At 38.0% G+C, this 21,734-nt stretch overlaps 1 protein-coding gene across 1 annotated transcript in view; it reads left to right on the top strand.

Moving 5' to 3' along the window:
- Positions 1 to 8,444: 8,444 nt before the first annotated feature.
- LOC107583491 (parkin coregulated gene protein homolog) overlaps positions 8,445 to 21,734 on the top strand; it is a 106,399-nt gene continuing 93,109 nt past the window's right edge. The window contains exon 1 of the mRNA XM_016269711.1: positions 8,445 to 8,607. Within this exon, the coding sequence (XP_016125197.1) occupies positions 8,515 to 8,607 (93 nt within the window). The 5' untranslated portion in view covers positions 8,445 to 8,514. The remainder of the gene's footprint in view (positions 8,608 to 21,734) is intronic.

Raw genomic sequence — 21,734 nt, 5'->3', positions numbered from 1 at the left:
TATTTCAGTTTTTCTTTTTTAATAAATCTGCAAAAATTTAAGGGGGTCTGAATACTTTCCATACCCACTGTATATATACAGTATGTATATATACAGATACCTACACAGATGTTTAGAAGTTAGAATTTTTTTTTAGAATGCAATTTAAACTAAATTTTAAGCAGCCATTGCTCCGGTCTTCATTCTAATATGCTGATTTGGTACTCAAGTAGCATTTATTATTATGATCACAGGTGGAAATAGTTCTGATGCTTGATATTTTTGAGAAAACTGTTATACAATTTTCAGGATTCTTTAATGAATAGAAAGTTTAAAAATTATTTATTTGTAATAGTTATTTGTTATTTGAAATTTTTGATAAATTTAATGCATCCCTGCTAAATAAATAAAAGTATTATTTATTAAAAAAGTATTAATAATCATACTGACCCCAAACTTTTAAGAAACATTATACAAATATATTAACAATAAAATTGCAGAACATAAATTTAAAAAAAAAATCTACGAGCATCCTCAGCTTGATCTTTCTAATCTTCTGATAACTCAAACTCTTTATAATTATATGTATACGTGACGAGTGGGGTGGGCCGAGAGCCGTGGGAGTGGAGCAAGGCCGGTGTCCTGACATTTTATCCTACTCGTCAGATTGTCCTACCAAGGTTTACTGCACATGCGCAATGAGCGACACCTGCGTCACTCACCGGTCTCGAGTCCCATGGAGGAGCTCCGGAAGGATAAAAGGAGGAGTAACGACAGTGAAGGACGAGAGAGGACCAGGCCTGGACTTTGTTGTTCTTATATTATGTTTTATGCGGCAGTTGTCCGTGAGGGGCTGCCGCTTTTACTTTCATTTTGTGTTCGTTTATTTGTTTATTAAAGTTTTATGTTTAAATGTTCGCCGGTTCCCGCCTCCTTCTTCCCGATCTACAAACTTTGTTACGGTATAATATATTTTATATAACATATTTTTAATACTCTTAATGCTTTTCATAAATATATTTTATGTTGAGGTCATTTGAGGTATAAGCAACTTATATATTATAGTATATTTCTGCAAAGCTGCTATAACAGAGAGAAATATTTTTTTCTGGTTTTCTGGAGAACAGACCCCTATAAACCCCTGAGCTGACTTCAAGTGTGAAGCATCTCTCCAGATAGAGTTACAATTCATCTCAGCCATGGGCCTGAGCAGGGACAACATGGATTCAGCTTGAGTCAGAGATGTATGTGTGTGTTTGGTAATAAGAAAAATTATTGTGTCTAAAACTGATATGTGACTGCGCAAATGAAAACTGCTGCTTGAAAGTATACAGCTACGAGCAGCTTCAGCTTGTGTAAGTCTTTGATTCCATTATGTTAATCATTCTCACCTGTGTGCTGGGCTGAGAGCGTCTTCTGCTGTGTGTGATTGCAAGGAGGTGCTAATAGTATTTTACTTAAATGCGCGTCGAGAAAAACAACGACAGCACTATTCATTCTCGACGCTGACACGATACTCTCATACCCGACGGCCTTTCCAACCGCCAGACTACATTCCTCAACAGAACAGTTCATCACCGGCGCGATTTTAATTCCATGTCTCCGTGAAAGCCGCTCGAACGCCACAGAGGACGCCGCCGCAGCCGCAGCCGCCATTGCTTACCAGCAACCTCTGGCAAGCAGCGTTCGCAACTTCTAGCTTAACAAAAAACTTTCTTTTCTACACACCAACTCAACCAAATCAAAAAAAGATTTAAGAAAAAAGGAACAGAAAACTCCCTCGTACCACACCACACTCACGCCGCCTCCGCCCACTCACTCCCAACATCCGCTCAGAGAGAGAGAGAGAGAGAGAGAGAGAATGGTGGAATGGTGGAATGGGTTAAAACCTCCGGTCTACCTGCATCCATGCTAATTCAAAGGTCCACTGTCTGCTGCTTTTGACTTTTCAGGTGTCACCAAGGGAACATAATATGTGTGGAGGCCCATTTGATCTCCTGAAAATTCACTTGAAGAGCACAGGTGCCTATTGCCATGTAGATCAGTGAAATAATATAGCAGACCCCACTAAAGACCTCCACAATCTGTCCAAAATTGAAATTCAGCAGGTAATATATCCCCCTTTATAGTCAATATGAATCAAAACTGACAATATTTACTTATGGTGTGGTCACAATTTGGTCTGAAAGTCTGTTGTCTATTGCCAAGCAGGTGTTTGTTGGACATGTTACCAAAATGCGCCCTCATGCAAAACTCCCAATCGGATGGTTTCCTATTGGAATGACTGGAATTTGCACACAAAATCGTTTGCCTTCTAATCTTTGTCAAAATGCAATAACTTGTTGTTCCTCTGTAACAACATTCCTTTGCCGCTTACATAAAGGCCATGAAGGCTAAAACCAGATAGCTGTGTAGGCATTGTTTTGGCAAATTTTAATATGTGATATCCAAATTTCACCATCCAGTCAATTCCAGATGGACAACATCAAGTCTTATTCTACTTTATTTTTCATTGGATATCCTGTTTCATTTATTCATTATATTATGAAAGTACAATGGGTTGCAAATGGCAATTCATGTTGACTTTAGATATAGGAACAGGCAGCAAAATAATGAAATTGCATTTGAGAGTGAGAATAGGCTAAAATAGATGATTTAAGATGCTGTTTTAAGCATTTTTCTCTGGGATTCATTGATTAAAGAAAGTAGCCCCATCTGATTAAGAAAATCCTGTCTAAATTGGAATTTTATTCTACGGCATTAAGATTAAGCTCAGTTAATAATTCTCAGGCAAATGAAAAAAGTCAAAAGGAGCAGTCAGTCGGATCAGAGACTGGATTCAAACAGAATGAGTAAATAATCACCACAAAAGATTAAAACAGGCCAACCGTGGATGACAACAACAGAAAACAAAACAAATTACAAGTCCTCAATATGTCCCTGCAGGGTATTGATTGTTGTATGGATCTGATCTTTGGAATATTATCTAAGAGTGTGTTGTTTTTCACTGCCTTAAAGAGGAGTGTAAGGGAAACAGGTCAATTTAGCTCAAAGGGAATCATAGAAGATTTTAAAGGGAACTCCACCAATAATATGTAAGGGAATTTGGACAGAATCACTGTTTTACGGCTGATCACTGAGACGGCCAGCGATTCAGTGAACGAGCCATATGACATCAATTCTGCAATGGATATTTATATCCAATAGAAATGATTTTTGTTGTTGCTCACAACAAGTACTTTTAGTGTCATTTAGATGCATATTTACATGGAAAGGTAGTTTCTGTAGCATTCTGTGGATGAGGACATATTCTGTGAAGACCAGAGGTTAAAAGGTCGGTAAGGAATCTGTTTGTTCTTTGTCTCCTAAGTGGGGGAGTCAATCCAAAGAGCTTGTGATTGCTATCACTGGTTACCATGTGATGGTCACGCCGGGCATCTCTTTTGACCATTAATCTTAATTACTTGCCCCAAAATTGACAATCTCCTTGGAATTGTCAATAAGTGTTCTTTTGTTTAAATGCTGTGAGCTACTCAAAGCTGCTGGTTGGTTCAGGTTTGTGGCGCCAGGCTCTGATTTACGACATCCGGTGTCTTGGGCCTCTGTGGGATTTGGGCTCCTCGTGTTTCAACTGTTCTTTATCAAATCTTACATTGTCTGATTCGGTCTGATATCCTACAGGAGACCGACTTAAAATAGCTTTTATAATTCAGAAAGATTCTATGCAGCCTTAAGAGCGATTCATATAACATTGTGATATTTCAGAATATTACAGGTTTTACTGTTTTTTGACCAAATAAATTCAACCTTTGTGAGCATAAGAGAAAAATATTTAAAAAAAATTTAAAATATAATTTTTTTTACAGATTACAGATTTGAATGATGATGTGTGTAAATCCATTTGAATATATGTTTAAATTTATTTATTTTGTACTCTTAGCTCTCTGGAATTCGATCATGCACTTGTAGCAAATTATCTCAAAAGGGAAATGTATTTAAATAATTACAATTATTTATATCAGCTGCCAGTAGTAGTAACTGTAGCAGAATTAATATTACCATCAAATAAACCATTCGTCCAGCGAACATTGTGTAATTTCATATAAACTCTAAGAAATGTTATTTTTGTGGCCAGAGAAAATTACTTTCTTACAGTATTAATGCATTAGAGCATGTAACTAGTTCGAATCATAAAAGGGACATCGATTTACAAGCAGTGACAGAATCAGACACTCATATAATTTGTGCACAAAAGTTTTATTAACTAAACACTAACACATAACTAGTCTAACAAACAAACAAACACACAATCACTCATACATGGGGAAAGGGCAAATGAGACTGAATGAATGAAACTGTTAGAGAAACAGGGAATGAAGCTATGAAAAGGAGGCAAGTTAACCACCTGAGTCAAACCATCAGCACCCTTTTACAACGAGGTCTACAGCTTATACTAAACCTCTGTTTCGTTTAGTTAAATGTACGATACTTGCATTGCCTTGGCTGTTGAATGAGTGTCTGGATGCAGTCTCAGATGAAAGTCTTGATGGTTTGAAGGTTGATGAACTCCAAAGATGTTATTCTGACTCGGTGGTGCTTGGGAGAGTTTTCTCCCAGGTGAAGAGTGAGGACATGCCAGGCCTGCCAGGTGCGGCTGCGGCGGCCCTGGGACTTAGACGAAGCGGAAGACGGAAAGGTGATGAGAGAAGAGAGAGGCGGGTCACTGATGAGGCCTTTAAACTTCTGTGGAGGTCACACCTCTGGGGTGTCACTGAGCTTAAACTTTTGGAAGGAAAGTTTACTCTTTGCCTTTGAGCATGGTATTTTGCATATGGAACTGGATTAGGTGTTGATGCAAAGCTATTAAAGATTCATAAAACACTAATATGTTGCATAGCTATCAACATATAATAAACCCTCTCATTTAGGAACTTGAATCTCGGGTCGATGATAGACACCGAGAATCCCTATCCGAAGCCGTGGGGAAGTCGTGGCCTAATAGTTAGAGAGTCAGACACGTAACCCAAAGGTTGCGGGTTTGATTCTCGTACCAGCAGGGATTGTAGGTGGGGGGAGCTATTAAAGATTTTATGAATCTTTAATAGCTTTGCATCAACACCTAATCCAGTTCCAATGCACTCTCTCCCACCTTCAATACCACGACTGAGGTGCTCTTGAGCAAAGCACCGAACCCCCAACTACCACGACTGAGGTGCTCTTGAGCAAGGCACCGAACCCCCAACTGCTCCCCGGGTGCCACAACAAAAAACTGCTCCGGGTGTGTGTTCACGGTGTGTGTGTTCACTGCTGTGTGTGTGCACTTTGGATGGGATAAATGCAGAGCACTAATTCCTAGTATGGGTCACCATACTTGGCCACATGTCACTTCACTTCACTTAGATAATGAAAATACGAATTCGTAGATACTATATTCACTATAGGTGAGGTTATATTAACTAAGGATTCTATCATAAGCATGCAAAAAACAGTATACAATACAAAAGACAATATACAAGAACAGTAATAATATACACAATGACCTGGGGATATGCATGATAGGAAGGTCATAGAAAGGTTTGTCTATGAATTAATAGGGAAGAGTTAATTTCTATGGGCATTATGCGTCTTTCCTATGAGGAAATGGAGTGAGAGTTACTCTGACTGCATTCCTTTGAGCAATAAAAGCAGTGTTAACAGATGATTTGTCATTGCTTGCCATGGTAACCAGAGGCCTGTTCTGCTTTTTTGGGGTGTTAATTCCTCTTTGGGTTTGTCCACAGAACTCTAACAGATAGTTTGCTTTCTGGGTAAGGGTGTTTGCTGGATTATTCATTAAATATAATGAATAATTGTGTGTCTGATTGGTCCAAACGCTACACACTATTGCAGATATTCACCAGATATTCTTGATGCACAACTAATTTTGAGCTCCTGAATTATAAGCATACTCTCACAAAACAGCAACCCAAGCAAGCGGAAAGGAGAAGACAAGTACACAAACAATAAAACTGAACATGAGAGGGTATTGCTCAGTGCACTGTGAATCTGAAGTAAACTCTTATGCTGATGACTTTTTATAATGCAATACAGAAATGTACTCTCAGATGCATTGTTTACCATCTTGTTTTCTCTTCATTACAGTCGCACAGTTTTACTTCTTGACAGAGTCAAGTTGCTGATGTGTCATCTGCGGCTGTCCTGCAGAGAAATTCGAACCCGCAGCCCTAATGGGCCGTTTGGGGGATGCTGATTGGCATATCCGATGAGTCCTGTCGGTTGTGCTGTGTGTGTGTTCAGCCCGGTTCCTGCTTCTGTTACTCCGAGGCGTGCATTTTCCCCTGTTAATGGTCCTGCAGCACCAAACTTTCTGTTGATCGCTGTCTAATTTCTGCCTGTGTCAGTGGATGCCACATAAGCCCAGAGAGAAACGGCCAAATGAGACACACATCAAACGCGAGCGGAGGCCGTGATGATGAAGATGAAGGTCTGCTGTTTACTCATTACACACATATCATGTGTGTGCGGTGGAGGCAGTGGGACTGAGACCTTGGCACATCAAAAAGGGTCTTGCGCACATACACATCATTAGTGCTATGAGAATGGCATAAATGAGGCCCACGCACTCAGCATCTAATGGTTTGTGTCTGGGGGCAATTCTTTTAGCGATGTCATATGGAAAAACAGCATGATAACAGTAAAAATATGTGAAACTGTCCAGTATGTGTCATTTTGATGAGACAGGCAAACAAATATGGCAGATAACTATAAATAACAGAGTTAATTGATATGGTTACTAGGTTCTGTTAGCATGAGATTGCCTTGTAAACGGGTTTTACATTAAAAAATGTTACAAATGGTTGTAATAGGAGTATAACATTGCAAATATTTCCCCTCAAACACACACATACATGGCATTTCCTTTCTCGGTGGAGTCATAAAAACCAAATAGGAGTTTTCAGAGAAACTGCTTGCACACCACTCTGAAGATTAATTACTGTAGCCTACTGTTGCGAAGAGTCCGGAGGCAAAGACACACCAGAGATTAAAAGTGCCAAACTCTTATAGTGGAATGATTTAGTGCAGTCAAATTCTCTCTAGATTTAGCAGACAATGTGCTAGTAAACCTGTAGGATACAGCATCACTGCTTAAGCACATGATGCAGGACGGACACGGTGCCATCAATGAGGCGGGGCAACTGGGAATGTTTTTTTCCCAGGCCTTGTGATGAGGGAGGCCCTAGGGCGAATACATCAGCTCTCAACCTGAGATCCACTAGAGAGAGGCGTCAGGAAACTTTTAAGTGGGCCAAAAGATGAACAACAATTATTTCAGTTAATATTTATATTGATTTGTTATAGTATTATTTTTTAAAATAATATTTAAAATAAATGATGAATTTTAATATTTACTAAATTTAATATTAAATATAATTTTATTTTAGAAATCTAACTTCAAATGTAAAACAACAACAAACAAATAAAAAAACAAACAAACATGCAATGCAATGCAATGAATGCTCCCCCCCCCTCCCAGGGTATAGAAACAAAACTGTCATGTGTAAAAAAAACTGTTTATTTTGTTTCTGTATAATGTCAAAAAATATTTTTCATTAAGTATCAAAGAAGCATATGTGTGACTGCATTTTATAGTTAAATTAAATGACAAAAGTTATATTGTCAAAAAGGTTGAGAACCACCGTACTCATTAGACCCTTAAAAATCGTCCCAGGACAGACACATAAGATGTTATTTGCTGTTTTACTGGTCTCACATGTCTACTTTTAAAACTTCAAATGTGAACCAAACCAAAAACCCTTAAAATATTTATTGGAAAAACAAAATCTAATTATACTGAATAAAAGATAGATGTGCTGAGAAAATCTATGCCTCATGCACTCACATATATCACTGGAACATAATGCTTTAGTTTACAATATTGATTATAAGTTTGCTACACTATAATTTCCAATCTTGCTTTAATTTTTAATGACGTTTGATAAACGACTACAAAGCGCGAGCTGTTTCCATAGCAAGATGAACATCCGGGTTTCTTTTTACCCTCCATAGCAACCGCAGCGCGTCCTTAAGTGAGTCCTTGGTAACCCTAACAGACAAACTAATGCGACGCCATTGAGTTAGCAGTTTTAGTCTTTTAATTTGTATTGCTCTTTTTGAGCTGAAACTGTGTTTAGTTAGCAATGTGTACGAAAATGCGAACATTTCATCCTTTGGCTAAAGGAGAACTGAAAACGGAAGGGTTTACAGTGAAATCCACCATGAAGAATTCAGTGGTGAGTGCGTGTTGATTTGTTATTCTTGTTTTGAAGTATTTTTTTTTTTTTAAGTTAAACAAACACTAAAAATATGCGGGACACGTGTGATAATTAACACAGATGAATACACAACAGCAGTATTTCCAGCAAGCATTAAGCTTGGTAACCCTAACAGACAAACTAATGCGACGCCATTGAGTTAGCAGTTTTAGTCTTTTAATTTGTATTGCTCTTTTTGAGCTGAAACTGTGTTTAGTTAGCAATGTGTACGAAAATGCGAACATTTCATCCTTTGGCTAAAGGAGAACTGAAAACGGAAGGGTTTACAGTGAAATCCACCATGAAGAATTCAGTGGTGAGTGCGTGTTGATTTGTTATTCTTGTTTTGAAGTATTTTTTTTTTTTAAGTTAAACAAACACTAAAAATATGCGGGACACGTGTGATAATTAACACAGATGAATACACAACAGAAGTATTTCCAGCAAGCATTAAGTATTGCTGTAAACTTTATTTTTCCATCCGCATCAAAGGATTACAATCGTTGCTGGGGATTTTGATTCATCTTAAAGACTCGATTCTTTTAAGTCGGTTCACCATCATTACGCCAGGTGGTGACAAGCGAATGTCTTGTGTTAATGAATCATTCATTTTCCTTGTTGTGAGCTATTCTATCTTTTTGACGGTCTCGAAAAGAGATGTTTCATTCATTCAGTTCGTTCACTACTACTAGATATAACTGTTCATTATTTTCGTTCACCAAAAAGATGTCTAATTCTGTGCCTCTCGGAGTCTTGTTTAGACTTGTTTAGTACAGTGGGCATATTCGTTCAGTATATGTCCAACCGATGAAATGTTTCTTCACAGCTCGAATGCTATTTGCTCACCTCCAGTTGGTGGTCCCTATTGATTGACTTCCATAGGATGGAACCCCCCCCCCCCAAAAAAAAAACAATGCAAGTCAATGGGGACCAGCAACTGATGGTGAACTATCCCTTTAAGTAACCGTTATAAAAAATTATAAAAAAGTTGGCTGTTATTCTTTGAATTATTGCATTGGTGTGAATTATTGTCTTACTTTGGAATGCAGTGGTTACTTTTCTGAAAAGAGGCAGCCTTAATGATGTATGCAGCCGACAAATGCGACTTCCGGAGAGTGCGTCCTTCGAAAATGAACGAAAAATATGAGTTATGTAAGCAAACTGAACGATTTGTTGTGTAATGGCCTAGTGCTAGTGTACTGTATTAATGTTCTTCTTATATTAATGCGACTATACCCGTGTTAATGGTTTAGTGTCTGTTTTAATTGTAACTGGTTTAATGTCTTACTGTTTTAAAAACACTATTCTGATGAGATTTGTTTCATAAATTACATTAACACAGGTCATTAGTAATTTCATGAACTGACTCAGACATTGGACACATGAATCATGATGCATTATTCCCATGCACTGATATTTTTGTTGTCTATATAGTCTTTATTCTGAGTGGGGAAAACAAAGAGTAACATTCTAACTTGAACAGGTTGTTCGTGATTTGCAGCATTGTCCTGGATTTACTACTGTACGTTCTTCTGTCTGTCTTTTTCGCTTTTTTCTACTTTTCTTTTTGCACATATACTAGCATCTACAAAACAAACTGTCACTTCAAAATGGAGTTTCTGCTGGCTTTAGACATTTATTTTAATACAATATGGATCCTATTTTTCACCACACCGCTGACAGTTACCCATCATTCTCATCGTGCCTGCACGACATCACCCCCATCAGTACAGGCTGCGGTATAATTGCCTAAAATGGGCCCGTCTCTTGATAGCGTCTGAGTTGGCCAGAGATGAAGATGTATTAGATTCCCGTAACAAGTATAAAAGCCCATCAGTTTAAACTGGCAGCTCTTATCGCCTTATTGAAAGATAATATTTTCTTATTTTAGAGTAAATCTGTGTAATAGTTGAGAGGAGCATTTTCAAACATAAGGACATGAGCATGGATTTACGAAATAAACTGACAGATTATATATAATGTGCATTCCGTTTTTTCTGTCCTACAAGAGTTGCATTTGTTACATCTACATACCATGAAATGAGCTATTTCACAACATGGATTATGTTCATTTATTTTGCGTCTTTATGTTCACAACTATTAACGCATGCACAGACACACAGATGTCCTTTAGCCCACAGTCACTTCACTAATGAGCCTGTTTAGTATCTGCATGTGACTAATTAATTACCCTCCTTAAGTCATGGCTAAACCCTCGCTCCTGTGCTTAAACTGACCTAAATTTCCCCCATGTGCTAATTAAGGTTGTGATCTAGACTGCAGTCCCTCTCAGGAGCTGCTGAGTTGTTAAGGGCATGTCTGTTAATTTGACTATTCCTCATTATAGCCATCAACTCACATCAGTATGACAACCAGCTCACTCTTAAGTTTAAATTATAAGTCTTTCCTGGAGCTAAACAGCTGTTTTGTTTGCTCATTGTCCTGCTCAGAAGGTGCGAATATATTTTGGACCAAGCAGTTTTCTTCACACTTCACCTCTAGGGAAACAAAGTTGTCATAAGGATAGTTTTGATGGTAAAATACTGTGTTAAATTTTAGGTCAAAACATTAAAGGGATAGTTTGAGCAAACATTTAAATTCTAAAAGGTATTCGGCCTATTCTGTAGTCCAAACCTGTATGAATTTATTTCCTTAGTGAAGAAGCCTTGTTTTACCTGTATGTAGCAGTCAATTATGCTGCTTAATGTGGAAAACTGGTATTTGGTATCATATTATTATCATATTATTTTAATTTATTATCATAATTATAAACAGATAATTTGTAGTAGGGGTGGGCAATAGGACCAAAATCTTATTTCACGGTATGAGAACTTTTATTTCACGATAATGATGTATACCTTGATATAGCTATTTTTATTTTATTTTTGTTATAAAAATTTTAAAAAAGAAGCAAATTACAAGCACAACAGAACAAATAAATATGAAATAAACTTTTAATTTATTCAGCTGCAGTAGGCTAGGTTTATTTAACATGTAGAAAGATATATTACAGAAATTGAATAAAGTGTATAAATAAAACACTGCATAGTCTTCACTGTTTTGAGCAAACATTTAAATTCTAAAAGGTATTCGGCCTATTCTGTAGTCCAAACCTGTATGAATTTATTTCCTTAGTGAAGAAGCCTTGTTTTACCTGTATGTAGCAGTCAATTATGCTGCTTAATGTGGAAAACTGGTATTTGGTATCATATTATTATCATATTATTTTAATTTATTATCATAATTATAAACAGATAATTTGTAGTAGGGGTGGGCAATAGGACCAAAATCTTATTTCACGGTATGAGAACTTTTATTTCACGATAATGATGTATACCTTGATATAGCTATTTTTATTTTATTTTTGTTATAAAAATTTTAAAAAAGAAGCAAATTACAAGCACAACAGAACAAATAAATATGAAATAAACTTAATTTATTCAGCTACAGTAGGCTAGGTTTATTTAACATGTAGTAAGAATAATATTACGACTGCATGGATCCAATATACTGAAACACATCCGGTTTTCACCCAACTGTTTTACATTTATTTAACATATAACCGACTGTGTTTACTTGAATACTCCACACGAAGGGCATTTTACATTACAGTGTGCGTATTTGAATATCCGTTTCGTCATGCCTAGAGCTGATCTGTGCTGGTCGCTGAGGGAATACATCAACTTAGTGCTGTGGATCGCCGGATCGGCTTTCACCGTGGACGAAGCCCGGGGTCGTCACATGTGCTTGCCGCTCCTTCATCGGATCCGCCGGCTGCGCCGTTCTCAACTCCGCCGCCTCTGCTCACTCTAGCCCGGCCACAGCTCTTCCGCTAGGCCGCTGTGTTTTTCGTTGTGAAAGCGAAACTACTTTGTTTGGTCTTCCAAACGAGGACACGACTACAAATCAGTGGTTAAGTTGTATTTACAACACTGTTCCAGAACAGTTTAACCCAAATATCCAGATGTGTGCAGCACATTTTATGGAGGACTGTTTACTGATCCTGGGAGAGTAACGTTAGAATAAAATGCCGGCAGTTCTGACTCAAGTAAGTACATTTTCATTTAAAGGATTTGCCACTGATGTTTCAAATGCGAGTTTTGGGCAGTGTGGAGTAGCACTTGTTGTTTGTCATTTCTCTGATCACAAATGCAGACAGGGTTTTATGTTTACACGGCGCGATGCAATGCAACGCAATGCGTAAAAAGACCGTATAAGTCATTAGAATCAGTAATTATGTCCCCACTGGATGCAACAAATGCCTCGTTTGTAATGGGTTTTAATGTTTTTGTCTCGTCGCTCCGGCCTGGACACGGTATCAACAGTATGGTGAGGGGCGTAACATTTCCGTCTCACGCTTGAGGTATTCGGCCAATTACAACACACTGGATAGCTGGCCAATCACAGCACACCCCGCTTTTTCAGACCGATGAGCTTTGTAAAAATCGACGCGTTTCAAAAAGGCGGGGCATAGAGGACAAACAATAATGTACAGTATGCGGAAAATAATGTGTTTTTTTAACTATAAACCGCATAAACACATTTCATTACACCAAATACACAAAATAATGTTCTTTTTAGCAGCATCATATGACCCCTTTAACATATAACCGACTGTGCTTACTTCAGTACTCCACACGACGGGCATTATGACATAACAGTGTGCTTATTTGACCATTCAAGCACAATAAAACAGGAAAGAGATCTGTTTTCGTGATCGCATGCTGTCTGAGAGGGGCTTTCAGTGCGTGCGCTTAGGCTGTGTGTCAGTCAGCGCGAGCAGTGGATTGAGCTTTTTTCCCTTTCACTTAATAACTTCATTAAACATCATGCACGTCCCAAATTCGCGATCACATGCTGTCTGGGACGCGCTTTCTGAGTTGTGCTTCGTGTGTGTCAGTCAGTGCGAGCACCGCATTGAGTTATTTTTCACTGGTTATTGCACTTAATAACTCGATCAAGTGTGTCACTCTTTATTTTCTCATTCATGCATGTTTCCTTATCACTCAAAGGTGAATATAACGTTTAAACAGTATGTTACGCAGATATATTTGATACCGCGGAATACACGATATAGCAAAATCTCTAACGATAGACACTTTATTCCGCAGTAACGACATATATACCGCCATACCTCCCAGCCCTAATTTGTAGTGCAAATAGTTTTAACATTAACTGACTTTGTTATTCCTCTAGTTATTTACCTAGCAGCTAATGAATCAGAAGTCTCGCACATTCACAGGAAATAGCTTACTCTACGTTGAAAAATAAAGTGGATACAACAAATGTGGATATAGTGACTTGGGTAGTGACGGTGGCTTGCTAGTCTCCACAAAGCACAAAAAAAGCACCTGAAACATTATAAAAGTAGTTCACAGCACTCATATGCCCTATTCTGAGGGAATAAATGATGATAGAATTTTTTTTTGTGTGTGAATTAGGCTATTCCTTTTCTGCTTTTTGTTGCGCACAGAGTTGTTCGAAATACTTTTGGGATACATTGAAGATATTTAATGGTGGTTTTATGTCCTTTTTGAAGCTTAAAAACTCATTAATTTGAATTGAATGCAAAAATCATAACCAGTACACTCTTCAAAATGTAATTTTGTGTTACACAGAAAAATATGATATGGGTTTGGATTTGGAACATGAGGGTGAGTAAGAGTTCGTTCACACAGAACTATTGTATTTCCATGTAAATGTGCTAGATTAATGTTTTTGACAATTATAAAAACACGGTGCTGAAAATTAAAATTTTTAAACCTAGAACTTAGACCTAGCATTTTTTTTTCATTCCACTTGCCTGGGTGTCATGTTTTTTAAACAAGAAATACATTTTGTGTGAATGGCCCCTAAATGATGATAGAATTTAAATTGTTTTGGCAAACCATCCCATTGTACTGTGAATTCTTTAACAAAGATTCTTGATTATAAATCAGATAAAATTGGATGGCTGATTGGACCAAATGTGGCCCATGGCAGAAATAACTTGCTGTCTGTTAATAGAGCGGAGATTATCATCATACATCGGACTGCTTTCAAAGCTGCTAATCTATAGCATATTGACACAGCAGCCCAAATATCCTAATGGCTGCATTAAACATTTAGAGGTGTGTTGCTCATCTTATAGGAGGTAGAAGAGTCAGAGGCTGATTCATCCAATAGTCACATCCTCTCTCTGATGGCAAGCTCATCACTGGAGACGTTTAATATCTCCCATACCTCTCCGTCTGCTTAGAAATGCAAGGCAGAGGAATACTCTGCTAAGTTTGTTATACAACAAAGTATGTCATTCAGACTGTGGCGTGTGCACTTCCACGTGCACACAAATTTTTAAAAAATTTGAAAGATCTACATACACATAAGTTTCCTGTCAAACTCACCAGCAGTTCATCTTCGAGCGCTGTCTTATCGATTACATGATGCCTTTCATTACTGTTAGTGATTGCACCAGAAAGAGAAAGAGACAGAGGCAGGCAGACTGGAATATTTTTTCATGTCATTCTGTATTCTCCTTCATTTTTCTTTGTCTGTTCACTGTGTAAATTAATGACTGACACAGCCAGGGAGTATTTACTTTGATGCTTGTTGTGAACGAGTGGGTTTGGTAGAGGAGTGCTTTTTGATATTTGTGCATTCTGGTAGGCTATACAGTCAAGAGTGTGTTAAGTTCTGTAGATCTCAAAGAGGAGAGTGTAAATTTACAAGCGTAGCCTACATTTATTTCAAGAGCCTTGTTTGTTACACCTAGTGGAGTGGTTTTCAACTGGTGGGTTGTGACCGAAAATGTGGTCACAGCAGGTATGTTCTGATAGGATGAGAGGAAAATAGTTGCAGTCGGGAGATCCAAAAGGGGGCCTAACCTTTTGATCTGGCCCCTTTTAGAGTTTCTGCTCTCCCGTTTGAAACTTTATCTACTTTATAGGGTCGCAGACAGAAGGCTAAAACAGTGTTAAATGCAAATTATAAAATGTGTATAATCACACATAATTAAATATGAAAAAATGGGCTTATTAAAGAGAAAATACTTCCCATATATTTTGTTGTGGACATCTAGCTGTTTAATATTATTAAACTTAATACTATTAAATTTGGCCAAGAATGATGTATAAAATTAAGCCTAAATGTATAAAATTGGCTTACTGGGCAGCAATGCAAGTACCTTCTCTCTTGGACACAGACAGTGACTTTATTACTTTCTGCAGGTCAAACAAAAACAAAGCCCCCATCAAGGGCCCTCCATAACCCAGCTACTTACATTCCTGGACATTTAGCATCGCTTCAGCACACACCACTGGCCTGAGATCTGCCTCTAAAACTATTAATATCTACCTCTCTCTCTGGTCCTTTCATGCAGTCGTAGATGTATAGCCAGCCTGTGTGGGGAGCAGCATGATTAGCTGATAACAGCAAGGCCATTTGATGCCTTAAAAGCTGTGAATCTTGAAGCACACAGGCTTAGTTATTATACTGCCAGGTATTTGTGGCCATAGAAACTGAATCAATACAAGGCCTCACATCAGCCTCTTCTTTCCCATTTATCCTGCCACAGAGGATGATTGGAAGCACATTTTTTTATTTTCACATGGATGTCTTCACCTACTTTTAGAGTGGGAAACGTGGCCAGTCGGTAGATGTTCTTACAGGTCTAATCATCGACAAGCCTTTTGTTTGCAGTTTATTCTAAAGCTGGACAGGCCAGAGGCCCAAAACCACTAACCTGCAATCTAATATGTGTCGCTCCACCAATGTTTCCATTCATTCATTCATTGATTCATTCATTCATTCATCAATCCATCCATCTGTTTATCTGTCTGTTTCCATCTTTCCATCCATCCATGCTCCTGTTTGTCTCCATCTATCCACTTACCTTTCTGTCCCATCCATCCATCCGTCCGTCCATCTGTCCATGTACTTGTACTATCCTTTCATCCATCCATTTACCTGTCTGTCTCCATCCATCCATCCTTTCATGTACCTGTCTGTCTCCATCCATCCACCCATACTTCCATCCATCCATCCATCCATGTACCCGTCTGTCTGCATCCATCCGTCCATCCACCCATCTGTCTGTCCATCTGTACATCCATCCATTCATCCATCCATTCATGTACCCGTCTGTCTCAATCCATCCACCCATCTGTCTGTCCATCTGTACGGCCATCCATCCATCCATCCTTTCATGTACCTGTCTGTCTCCATCCATCCACCCATACTTCCATCCATCCATCCATCCATGTACCCGTCTGTCTCCATCCATCCATCCATCCACCCATTTGTCTGTACATCCATCCATCCATCCATGTACCCGTCAGTCTCAATCCATCCACCCATCTGTCTGTCCATCTGTACGCCCATCCATCCATCCATCCATCCATCCTTTCATGTACCTGTCTGTCTCCATCCACCCACCCATCCATCCATCCATCCATTCACATACCCGTCTGTCTCCATCCATCTGCTTGTCATGTCTGATGGAGAAATGGATATGTGAAGGTCATTCACAGGGCTGCTTCTCAGCACTGATGCTCTATTAATCAAACACCCTCTCTGCTCTGAAGGTCCTTGACTGAACACATAGCATCTGGAAATGTTATTGCCTGCATAATTTTCCCCTTTTTCCCCTTTCCTTGGGCACTTTTCTTGTATATTTCACATTTCAAACATCAACATTAAACTGTGGATTAGTACTTTAGAGGCTGCATATTCATGCAAACTTCTAAATGCTTTCTTACTTTAAAATTAGATAGCTGTGGATTCTTTTGGGCTTTATAGTTTATCTCCAAAAGTGCCTTGTTATGAAAAATCTGCTTTTCATCCAAAGATGAATGGATAATGGGCAGAACTCAGAAGAATGTTTGCGCGTGTCACTCTCGGGCTCTCTGTGACCTTTTCTGTGGTGTTGAGAGAAAGTGGCACTCTGGTAGACGTTGCCTCTTTAAATTAAGTTCTCTGTTAAAATGCCATCTAGGCTATATTTTAAAAAAAATTTCAGGATGTAATAGCTGAGATACTGTATGCTTTTTCTGTAATCTGTTTAAATCTCATGTACGTCACATGACTAAGTCATTATTCAGTAAAAACCTTGCTGTCCATCATTGTTCTCCTCTTGTTCTCATTGTTTCATGATTCATTTTTGGTGCTTTTTTGTAACAGCAGAAACAGCTTGTGCTTCCAAAAATACAGTGTCTGCCTACTAACTGCCTTCTAATAACATGGGCTTTGTATGAGTAAAATTACAATTGTAGATAAATGTGAGTTTTCAACAGGTTTGGTGTCTCAGTGAGAGTGACGGTGATGCCCAAGATGAGCCTGTGATAAGTGACAGTGACGAGTTAGAGCACAACTCAAATGAAGCTGTTAGATAGCATATGTGACCCATGATTGGGGTTTGATTCTGTGTCTTTATGGACAGCAGGCTCAGGAAAGTATGATTGGATGTGTTTGTCAATAGCGGTTAGCGCATTGTCAGACAAAAGACAATCAATACGTAACATATGCTAGTCGTTCTGGAGATAAGACGACTTACAACCATTTGGCAGGAAGGGAAAACATCAATATCACCTTTTCAGAATAAAAAATTGAAAATATATTCTACATTGAAAAAATAAAGCAAACCGATTTGTTTTAGGTTTGAAAGGAAATAGAATCATGGAGGGAAAAAAAATTAAGTAGACCATGAGTGAAAAGCTAATAAAACAACCATGAGATGAGCTGTCGAAACCTGAAGATGGTTATGTGAGGGTTTAGCAGCCGGTGAACTCGTTTCTAGATGACAATACAACAGAGAGTGCCCTTGGATCTGGTTCAGGGTCACAGCCCTAGGATGAACCAGGTGTCATGGACTGTTATTTAGCTCAAGGCCTTGTGACCGCCCACATGCTGTTAGCACATGAGGAAACACGGTTGGGAGGAAATCAATACACTCTAGAAAAGTCACATCATGCCAATATGCTGCACAATGTCCTTTCTCTGATGTTCTTCATTTAAAAAATCTTTAAGAAGTACATTGTCCATTATGTTGACCTGGCCTTTTGGAATGGGTGGGCTATTGAGAGTCCTGAATGAATGGATCAGCTAAAGAGACTTGTTAAACAAATAACAAGAGGATGTAATGTGATGCATTGTGATTACTCCAGCTAAGTCTGTTAGTTGATTTGATTTCTTTAGCCGATGCTTGTGACCTACGGTTTTGTCCAAATTGACTTAAAGTTAACTTATTACAGGGACAGTCCTTGTGGAGCAACCTTAGGTTAAGTAGCAGTTTAAAACGCATTTGATTACAGCGATGTGGATGTTGCATGAGCTCTGCAGTTCAGTACTCCAGTAAAGTCCAGTCACGTCACGTTTACCGGTATTTATATAGTAATTTATCAGTGTTTGCCCTGCCATTATATTAGGCGGCGCCCCGCCCCCTTGAAGGTCAAGTTAATTTTATTTACTTTTATTTTCTCTATAGTGCTAGATCACAACAGAAGTCATTTCACGAGTTCACACATAGAGGTTATGCATATTTGGCGTGCTGTCAAGTGAGAGAGCCCCGAGGTCGGCAAGACTCCCGAGCGAGGGGTCCGAGCTCGGTGTTCAGCCCGGCTTAAAAGCGCTCCCCAGAGTGCTTCTCCCCATGCTGGGGTAGAAACTGGACAGAATTGCTGCAGTAAAGGCTTTATTTGCAACAGAACATTAGAAAAAAACTAAAAAGAAAACAAGAATGCAAGAAAACAAAATAAATATGTACAATATAACTGTCATTTATTATGTGAAAATACAAAATATATACAAACAGAAAAAGCCACAGAAGAATAAAAAAATAAAAAATAAATGTAATGCAATCTGCCTGGTCTTCTGCATTTGGCCACATGTTCTCATCCACATCACACCTGATATCTTCTCTGGCAAGGCATCTTGAAAATAAACTTTTGGTATGCCTTATCCTTCCTGGTATTGTCTGACATCTGGAGGGACGATGGTCAAAAACCTTCCATCTCCAGGCTCAGTAAAACTCCTCAATGGGGTTGAGGAAAGGGGAGTAAGGGGCAAGAAAAAGAGACATAATTCTCGAATGGTTGTCAAACCAGGCTCTGACTGCACTGGGAATGGTGGCATGCCACATTGTACCATGTGATCACATATATTGGCAAGTGGTCTCCCCATTCTCTGGCACCAGTCTTTGGTACAGATCTTCTAAAATCTCACATTTATGCAGGAGTGCACTTTTCATTTCATTTACATTTACATTTGGTCATTTAGCAGACACTTTTATCCAAAGCGACTTACAAATGAGGACAATGGAAGCAATCAAAATCAACAAAAGAGCAATGATATGCAAGTGCTATAACAAGTCTCAGTTAGCTTAACGCAGTACACAAAGCACTTTTTTAAAATTATATAATAAATAAAAAGAAAACAAATAGATAGAATACAAAAAGATTAGAAAAGCTAGTGTTAGTTTTTTTTTTTTTTAGAAAACAAGCAGTAAATGAATAGAGGGCAAGTCTAAAAGGGACAAGTTTTTTTTTAAAGAATAGTACTATTCCAGAATTTAAGAAAAATACTTTTCCACACAAGATCAGCCCGAAGAGGTCCTCTTTTACTGTATATCATATGGTCATGCGACTGAAAGAACCTCAACACCTGAGTGTGTTTTCTAGATGGGAATAAGCTGTAATTTATATATTTGCATAATTTCAATCAGCTCTTTCTCATTAGCAATGGAATAAAATACAGGAGACATATTTGTGTTTCAATTCACAATACGAACAGCTGTTCACTTTGACTTTAGCCTATAAGTTAGTTTTAGAAAATTATGTTATCTGATCTGACATACAGTGTGAAAGCATTTGAAAATTTGCCAGTAAAATGACATTGTTTTGGTCTTGGTTGAGCTTGTGTGTAAAAGAAGTTCAAGCATTTAAAATTTGTGTTAACTGTATGCATTTTGTGTCAAAGCAACAAGAAATGTGTTAATTGTGTAGCCTACACAGATGGATGTTGTGCTAACTGTGTTAAGAGTTTAGGAAAATGGTTAAAAGTATTGAAAAAATTGTCATAGCGATCGTAAAAGACTGTATCTTATTTACACGATGGCATGTCATTTCTGTCTCTACGTTACATGATCATGCTCTCTGTATCGCGCACAGCGGAGTTCTGCCTCGATGCGCACACACGCACACACACACACACATACACACACACAAGTGTGCACGCAGACAAAAGTGAGCACACTCCCACTAGTATTTGTAAATATTAAGCCGCAAAACGACTATTTAAATATGAATTCTGTGTGTTAATGAATGGTGCAGACGCGCGGTTTTGTTTACTACTGGTACTGAAGCGCGCGTGACGCTTCAGGTGATATTAACGTCTGCCGTCTTACTAATGAGGACATAAATACATGAACATCTCCAGAACTGCTCTGAGAGTCACTTCATGAGCATTTGACCATTTCATTTGAGTAAAACTATCCTCATATCATATACACACAGAAATGTAAAGGTATTCACGGCAACCCGTCAAAATAAAAGTTTGGTTTAACTTGAAAACATTGCGGCAGAAATATATTACTGTTGTTCAGTAGAATGTACATAATAGGCTACTACTACTACTAAATTTATTAAAACCTTATTTGTAAGGAATAATCATACAATATTTCTTCAATGTTTTAATTGTAATATTAAGTCCCCTTTATTTTCCAAAAAAATTTCATTATTTAAAAGATAAATTAAATGAATGTTTTATGCCTTTAAAAATGTAAATACACAACACAGAATTTCTGAGGGGAAAAATCGTAAGGCTATTGTAAGAATAAATGAAACTTGTTTTATGCTTTCAAATAATTAACATGCTAAAACACAGAATTTGGTAAAAATAAAACATTTCATAGGACCCTAAACATGTAATTTGTGTTAAACTTTTAATAAATTGATGTTAAATTAAGTTTCATGATAATTAATTAATTAGATTATAATTAATTAGACATGATTTTTGATTAATAACATTTAATTTAACCATTAAAAAGGAGTCCAGAAATAAATAAAAAAAGCCGTAAACCTAGGGGAAGCACTGACTTTATGCAATAGATAGCCTTAAAGGGGTCATATGATGCTATTTTAAAGATCATTATTTTGTGTATTTGGTGTAACAGAATATGTTGACATGCTTTAATGTTCAAAAAACACATTATTTTTCAAATACTGTACATTATTGTAGGCCCTCTATGCCCCGCCTCTCTCAAACGCGTCGTTTTCAACAAAGCCCCCTCCTTTGACAAGCGCAGTCTGCTCTGATTGGCCAGCTGACCCAGTGCATTGTGATTGGCCGAACACCACAAGCACACGTCGGAAATGTAATGCCCCTAACCATAATCGCAGCTTCAGCTTTCAAAGTAAATATCAAGACAGTTAATAATGTTGTTAGTTTTACCATCAGTTCAAGCCCGAAAGG

Source organism: Sinocyclocheilus grahami, unplaced genomic scaffold, assembly GCF_001515645.1.
Source record: "Sinocyclocheilus grahami isolate Dianchi unplaced genomic scaffold, SAMN03320097.WGS_v1.1 scaffold4.1, whole genome shotgun sequence".
Classification (NCBI taxonomy): Eukaryota; Metazoa; Chordata; class Actinopteri; order Cypriniformes; family Cyprinidae; genus Sinocyclocheilus; species Sinocyclocheilus grahami.
Note: the sequence above shows the minus strand (reverse complement) of the source record. Positions and strands in the feature narration are given on the sequence as shown.